The 8,169-nt window shown below is 33.0% G+C and overlaps 1 protein-coding gene across 1 annotated transcript; it reads left to right on the top strand.

Annotated features, from left to right (window-relative positions):
- Positions 1 to 289: 289 nt before the first annotated feature.
- On the top strand, positions 290 to 6,797 carry LOC134279446 (F-box/WD repeat-containing protein 2-like). The gene is made up of 4 exons (XM_062761849.1): positions 290 to 645; positions 758 to 1,025; positions 1,377 to 2,226; positions 5,899 to 6,797. Exons 1-4 carry the CDS (start codon positions 391 to 393, stop codon positions 6,029 to 6,031), a joined length of 1,506 nt encoding a protein of 501 aa, XP_062617833.1. The 5' UTR covers positions 290 to 390; the 3' UTR covers positions 6,032 to 6,797.
- The last annotated feature ends 1,372 nt before the right edge of the window (positions 6,798 to 8,169 follow it).

Here is an 8,169-nt window from a genome sequence, read left to right as displayed (position 1 = left end):
GATTCTTTTAGGATAAATTTGCTTAATTCTTAAATTTGTTAGCCACATAAATAACCCATTACATGTACTGTAAACATAGTACATTTGGCTGTGTATTCTTTTTGGCAGATAAAAACTCCCACTAATTCAAGTAGAATGCTAAATGTCTTTAACTTATAAAGATAGATAAACATTAAGAATTGTGCTAAATCAAGTTGCTGCTAACTTTTCCGCCAATTTCCGCCAAATAATCATACATGCTAATTATAACACATATACAGTATATATATTGCATCTTATGGTGTAGGAGTCATAAACCTTTTCAGGTTCAGGTAATGAGAATACTTGAAAGAATAATGATGATAATTTTTTTCCTGTCTTTTAGATGATCTTCCACTAAAGGAAAGAAAAATGCCTTTACAAGAAGAAGAGTTCGATCAGTGGTTGGATTCATTTGTGCAGACATTTAAAGAGCTGAAAGATGAGCAGAAAACTAGAACATTAAAAGCTGTATTGGAGTTGTGTAGCTGTGAACAGCTAACATATCTCACACAAGTTTTCATTCCAGGCAGTTGTCAAATTGATTTTCTTTCTCACCTACCTAATGATGTTGTCATTAAGATTTTAAAATATCTGGATGGGAAAAGCCTGAAGAAATGTAGAAAAGTAAGTTACAGATTGAAATGTGTTATGATTACATAGAAAAGAGGAAGCAAGCATCGAAGAAGAATTTTTATTTAGGTCCAAAAACATTTAAAACTCATCATCAATTTTGAAGGTTTGCAAATCCTGGAATAAAACTATAAACTCTAGCAAGGAAGTCTGGCTTCATCAGTTCTGGAAGCTCGGAGGTCAGGTGCTAGCTCCATCCTCCATCACAGGGAAGGAGGCTCGGAAACTTTACTGGCACCAGTATCAATACAAGGAGAAGTTCAACGAAGATCTGGACAAGGCACAGTTTGTTTTCGGGCCCTATGATGATGAGGATAATGATGAATATTACAAGCTCAAAAGTACATACTTCTATAAGCCATATCTGGCGGCTGGTAAGTACATCTTTGGTAAACCATATCTCACTAATATGCAAATGATCTCTAAGCAATGAAATACCTGTATTTCCCTTGTAATGAAAAATACTGGCAGCTATCACTTTTCATATCAAAAAATTAAAAATATTGAAGATCATTACTTTTCTATGCAGATTATATTCTACAAATTTAAATAATTTGAAGTGCATAAAATGAGAGATTTGATGCCAAAAAGTTTCATAATAAGGGAAATATTTTATTCTACTAACAGAAATGATTTGAACTGCATAAAATGATATATTTGATGCCAAAAAAGTTTCACAATGAAAGAAAAGGAGTACAAGATGACTGTGTCATCTTTCTTTGTAGGGAGTGAAGACAGAAGTGTATATTTCTGGGATACAACAACTGGGATAGCCTATCTAGTCAAAGTGATCGAGGCCCACAGTATATGTCAGATCAAGTTTGACAAGGAATTCCTCTACACGGCGTCATATGACAACACTGCTGCCTGCTGGAACTTGGAGAGTGGTCAGCAACACAGTAGATTTGTCGGTCATGTCAATGCAGTCATGTGCATCGAACCGATAAGGAGTCTTAAAATAGTGCTCACAGGGTCAGCTGACTCTACTATCAAAATCTGGGACCATGATTCAGGGGAACTTTTACAGACTCTGGTCAAATTTCATTCTGGATGGATTAAGCAGGTACGAGCATTAAATTCACCATTGCCTGACCATTTAGTGATATTATCATGTGACACAAAGGGACAGATATGTGTGTGGAGTAAATTTTTCGACCAAGACAGAACGCTCTCTCATGAACATCGTATGTTGTTGAATGTGCCCTTTTGCTTATCGTCCCCCATTGTAACAAACAATGGACTAGTGTGCATACCAGCTGATATATCCCAAGTAGATGTTAACAACAGTACAGTGAACATCATACAGAGTGGTAGAGGGGTGCTGTCTTTCTTCTCTGTGACAGCTGAGAGGAGAAATGGAAATGAGACTCTGGTTTGTTCGTGTGTTCAGAAGGTCCCCCTCCCCTCCAGTTTGTCCGAGAGTCGGACCCTGATTGGTGCTGGGCGTAGATTTGCCGTTTTTCACGTGACAGAAGATTATATTTCAGAGGAGGGTGATCTCTATCCTTCATCTCTCTGTATTGTGGACTTAGAACTAAAAGAAATATACCAAACTTCTCCAGTGTTTCATGAAAGGTAAGCACCTGTGGACATTTACTGTAAAATCACATATTTTCTAGGGTTCAAATTTTTGTGGTTTGAAGAAAAATAATAAGTTCAAGGAGATTTGATTTCGTGGTTGAAAAATTGTTCGGTAGAAATATATGAGGGAAAATGCATTTCGAGATGGACATAAATTCATGGGTGACCGGTCTCTTCATACCTTGAAAACCACAAAAATGAAACCCCCCACGAAAATAAGTGATTTCACAGTAAATGTATTTGATATGAAGTTTCACTTTTTATTTGACTGTTTTTTGTGATCAGTAAAGCTGGAAATCACTGATCTAAAGATGAGAGCCAAGTTGTTTATCATTGTTTATGTGTGTTTGTTTGTATACATTGTGCATATACTGTTTAATCTCAACCACCATTTTCTCAAATATTATGGATTAAGACAAAGTTATTTGGAAATCTGAACCACTTATTATCACAATATTTATCCTTGATATCTGGGGATATCTCAAAGTTTTTTTGTCTCATCAATTTTTAGACCATTAGGTTTGACTGTGTATACAGTGCAACAAGTGTATAATGAAGTGTATGATGGACGATTTTTCTTCGTTATAAACGTGTTTTTTTTTTTGTTATATCCTTTATTAAGTTTGCAATGTATTTTAAAGCCATGGGGAATGAAAATTACTTTTCTGTTATCATCAATACCGGTAATTAAAAGGTCTGTTCACTATAAGCATGTTTTATGGTTTTTACCACTGTAAAAACACAGATTCCCTTCAAAAAAGTGCATCAGTTTGATAAACTGATACACACCTATTTCAAACATCTCCTATAGCAATTTCTTCCATTCTTTTGAAATGTACCAATTTGTTCAAAATGAAATTATGAATATTCATAACCCATTTAAAGTTATATGTAATAATGTAAGGAGTCAGGGCCGAATATTAAAGGGAAAGTGTAACTTGTTATTGTGACTTGAGTTTTTAAATGGGTCTAATTTTCATTTTGGTATTAGAAAAAAAGCATATCATTGATGGGGTCTGAATCCCCGCAAGCAAGCCTATTTCCCAATGCTAAGCCACCAAAATTCAGAAATGAGTTATCATTCTTTGTTCTGATAAATATCTGCATGTATACTTACTAGTACATCTGTTACTAAATCTACCAAATAAGTAGGGATGTCAAAATTGTCAATAATTAATATTCGAATATTCAATAGGAGTATTCGAATATATTCACATAAAATAAATGCATTTTGCATTACAAACATATTTTCCAAAAGCAATACCCTTTTTAGGCTAAAAAAAGTTCACAACAACTTTTTGGAAAATTTTAAGGTAGCAAGATAGACTATGAATGACAGTAAAATATATTTAGGCCATCTTTGAAAAAATATTTGTGCTCTCTTGACCGCCTGGATGAAAATGGCTTGATTCAAAACCTTTTCTTAAGTAATTATTTTAACCTGCAAGAAATGACAATTTTTGCAAATTCTTTTTCTCCAAATTTTCATCTTGTCAACAAGTACCAATATGTTGAAATTTTCTTGAAAAAAAAAATTCCACCTACCTACCAACCCATTTATTTTACTCCTAGTCAGGAGACGGATATTACCTTTTCCTGGAGTCTTTTCTCAGTTTTTCAGGGACACATTTTTTATTGTGAAATTAAATATCAGTATAAAAAGTTATCCACATCTTCATGGTCTAATCAAAATATATTTTAAGGGACTGAATATATGATTATAGGGAAATTATTAGCCTATATAAATTGTAATGTTGTCAGCATGACCTGTGTCCCCCTTTTCATCTTGGATGTACTTTAATTATTAAACATTCTATAAAAAGCTATACATCTCTAGGTTTAGCTTCTGGACATGTGTTCTGTATATAAAGTTTATCCCTCATGTCTGATAACAAATACAAGGTTAGAAAGTTAACCTTTTATCAATCCATGTTTGTTGTAAATAAGCTGAGTAATTTAGAGCTGGTGACATACACTGGATGGCAAGGTCTTTAATATTTGTTGACTCAAACAAGTTTAAAATGACCCACAGAACTTTTATTGAACTTTAACAAATTTGTTACTACTTATTCCACTGTTTGGGAAAAGTACAAATCTTACCTTGAGAATTAGGAAAAGTATATGGCATCAAATTGTAGAAAGTTATCCCATCTTAAGGCCTAATCAAAAATAAAATAATATATGATTATAGGGTTATTAGACCAAAAAAATTAGGGTATGGTAGGTAGTGTCCCCCTTTTATTATGAGAAAAAAATTTATTTCCAAAACTCAATGAAAGCAAAACATATAGCATGTAATAACAAGAAACCAATATGCTAACAGTTTACAGAGCAAGTTTCTTTATAAAGTACAGGTATCCTGTACACTTGTGATGTATTAGTTCTCTAAATATTGTTGGTCGACTTTAGTATTTCAGGAAAATAGTCACCCACAAAATGAAAATGTGATAAACACTTTTAGGGTCGGAGGGTAAAATCTAGGGTAGGTCGGGTGACAGGAAACAAGATTATTTTTTATTTTGGCCTAAGTTTAATTCCTTTGAAGGTATAACACTTAAGGAAGTCTGCTCCTCAATCAGGAAGGATAACTCTTTATTGTTTGATTCAAAAAGTCTCAAAATAAAGGTTGAAATTAAAATTTTTTCATACAACAATATTCATTCCATCAATCTCAATGTGATTTAAGGTTCTTAGAAATCTTGGAAAAGGTCTTATAAAAAATTGATATTTGTACCCCATTAAATCATTTTAAAAATTAAATAGGTACTTAAAGAAATCCAATTTTTGTTATAATTTAGCCTTAGATACAAATATTTATTGGCATAAAATAACAATAGTAGGTTAAGTTCAAGGCCATGTCTTTGAGTCTGATACTTTGTGAAAAAATAAAGTGCTAAATTTACAATAAATGCTCTTACTATTGCAATAACAAAGCTTCTTGATACTTGAAAAACAAGACTGAGTGCTAAAATTACAATTAATGCTTTATCTACAGTTATAATACCAATACATAGAGCAAAAGTTGAGTTTATGATAGTGGGTTAAAGGTCAAGATTATGATTACGGTTTTACCTACAAAGTTTTTTTTACTAGTTGAGTACATCTGGAATGTCTTTCTATTCAACAAACTACTTTTTTCAAAGACACACCCTTTTTGTTTATGTAATGCAAGAAGAAACTCAGAAAAGGAAGGGAACAGTCTCAACTGAAGTCAAATATTAAGATCAATGGCACATCGTAGAATACTTATCATATTTAAAAGGATCTTGTTATGGGCATCTAACAAACTTGTGTACAGTATAATTTATATGAATGCATAGTATCCTAATGTTGAAAATATGTAGACAATTATGGGTTTTCACTGTACATGTAAGACAGTTTTGAAAAGTCATAGGTCAATGTGAGGTTAATAACCTTGGTATTTTACACAGAAATAATGCCAAGCAACATTTGGAAAATTTTCTTGTAGTTCAAAAGATACATATTGTGACAGAGATACATGTAATATGCTAGGAAAAATCATCCATAAAATTTGCTCAGCAAGTGATCCCAAAATATCTGTAGTAAATATATTTTTTAAAAAAGTAATATTTCATTGTAGATACAAAAACATGAATACTTTAATAGTTTCTCCTATAGAAACAATTTTGTTGTTCTGTCTTTTAGTCCCTTTGGTGAGCCCCCTATTTTAGGAGAGACTGACTGGTTGGATGGATTTAATGAGAGGAATCATCCCTGGCAGCTTCTGATCACACAGATGGGAGATTGTCACCTCAGTCTAACAACAGGCACCAAATAAGGACACCACAAAAACACCACAATACCAAGTGACTGAAAAATGATGGCATATAAGGAAAACACAAATAAGGACACCACAAATAAGAACACCACAATGCTATGAAGTGACTGAAAAGTGATGGCATAAATAAGGAAACCACAAATAAGGACACCGCAAATAACACCACAATATCAAGTGACTGCATATGAAAATTGATGGCATATAAGGAAACCGCAAATAAGGACACCACAATACAAAATAATAGGGAAGCGGTAGCAAAAAAGGACAACACAATAACAAGTGATTGAGAAGTGGTATCAAATAAGGACACCACAATTCCAAGTAAAATGGAAGTAATAGCAAAGAACATAGTAATAGTAAACACCAAGTGAAATGGTTTTCACTTTTTTTTCAGCTATTCTAATATAATTAAGACATGGTTGCAACTTGTGGTTTTGTATTTGTTTTGAAGTGAGGAAAGGGGCAGTAAATTTGGTGAGTTGTTTTAATAAGGGAAGTTCAATTCATGAAATATGCTTGAATCTTAAGTTGATATTTAGCATTTGATTATAAACAATGTTTGATATCGAGAGTTACTTGAGTGTTGCAAGGTACATGTACACATGGCTACATAAAGGATGATTGAAAATGCCCTTCCTCTATGGTTAAACCCTATGTTATTCATAGACATAAGCCAGTTTGTCATCGGGTTAATTAACTGTCCACTTGTACTCTGTACATCATATATAGGATACAGTTATCAAAACTGTTTATTGTAATGGTACTTCAGTTTGATGATTTCTTTCTTTTAAGCTCTACTGGCAAGACACCAGAAGAGATTAATATGCTCTAAAAGGTGTCCATAGTCTGTCTGTCCTTCCATCTGTAAATATTTTATTCAAAACTTGGCAGACAAGTAGACTATACTAAGATGCACACATCTGTTTACTGAATTGCCATGGTTACTTAAAGTAAAAATTTCCATGAAATGCTTTCAAAGTGATACTTGTGTTTTCATTATATAACTTGGCACAATAGTACACTACACTAGATACATACATGTGTAATTCTTGTTTTGTTTGTTTTTTGGTGGGGGGGGGGGGGGGGTGTTGTTGTTGTTGTTGTTGTTTTGTTTTTGATTTAGAAATTTCTGTAAATTTTTTGCAAAAGCTATTTTTACTTTTAGTTTGAAAACAATAAATTTTGCCACAAAAAACTCAAGATCACATTAAAGGATTACTATTCTATTCATTGCTTTTGTCTATTTTTAAGTTGAAGTGCTACTTACAATTTTATGTAAGTATAACCAGTAGAGCTACAGTCTCATCAGAGACTTTGGGTTCTTTTATAATTGTTATTTTCACACTTTTTATTTAAATAAAATTGAAAATTCTTTGATTCAAAGACATTTTTTTTCCTTGATTTTTAGCTCTACTGGTCAGAGACCAGAAGAGCTTATGCGATAGTAATGCGTCCGGCGTCCGGCCGTCTGTCTGTCTGTAAACAATTTTTCAAAATGCTACTCTTCCTACAGTTTTGGTCTGATTTCAATATAACTTGGCACATAAGTAGACTACATGAAGATACATAATTCTGTATATCGGTTTTCAATTACGATGAACGGTGTTGCCGTGGTTACTAGAAATAGAAATTTCTTTGATATTCTTTCAAAACGCTACTCCTTCTACAGTTTTGGTCTGATTTCAATATAAGTTGGCACAGAAGTAGACTACACTGAGATACATAATTCTGTATATTGGTTTTCAATTTCGATGAACGGTGTTGCCGTGGTTACTAAAAATAGAAATTTCTGTGATATTCTTTCAAAATGCTTCTCCTCCTACAGTTTTGGTCTGATTTCAATATAACTTGGCACTCAAGTAGACTACACTAAGATACATAATTCTGTATATCGGTTTTTTATTTCGTTGAAGGGTGTCGCTGTGGTTAATAAAAATAGAAATTTCTGTGAGATTCAAAATGCTACTCCTCCTACACTTTTTGTCTGATTTCAATATAACTTTGCACACAAGTAGACTACACTAAGATACATAATTCTTTTTATAGGTTTTCAATTTTGATGAACGGTGTTGCCGTGGTTACTAAAAATAGAAATTTCTGTGAAATTCTTTCAAAATGCTACGTCTCCTACAGTTTTA

This window comes from Saccostrea cucullata, unplaced genomic scaffold (assembly GCF_032062105.1).
Source record: "Saccostrea cucullata isolate Sc308-1 unplaced genomic scaffold, CSIRO_AGI_Scuc_v1 ctg364, whole genome shotgun sequence".
In the NCBI taxonomy this organism is placed as follows: domain Eukaryota; kingdom Metazoa; phylum Mollusca; class Bivalvia; order Ostreida; family Ostreidae; genus Saccostrea; species Saccostrea cuccullata.
Note: the sequence above shows the minus strand (reverse complement) of the source record. Positions and strands in the feature narration are given on the sequence as shown.

What these genes read in the sequence shown, in the direction of transcription:
- LOC134279446 (XM_062761849.1), top strand. Translation starts at nt 391, where the DNA reads ATGCCTTTACAAGAAGAAGAGTTCGATCAGTGGTTGGATTCATTTGTG. An exon ending in GCCTGAAGAAATGTAGAAAA is followed by an intron (nt 646 to 757) that starts GTAAGTTACAGA and finishes TCAATTTTGAAG; the next exon opens with GTTTGCAAATCCTGGAATAA. An exon ending in TAAGCCATATCTGGCGGCTG is followed by an intron (nt 1,026 to 1,376) that starts GTAAGTACATCT and finishes CTTTCTTTGTAG; the next exon opens with GGAGTGAAGACAGAAGTGTA.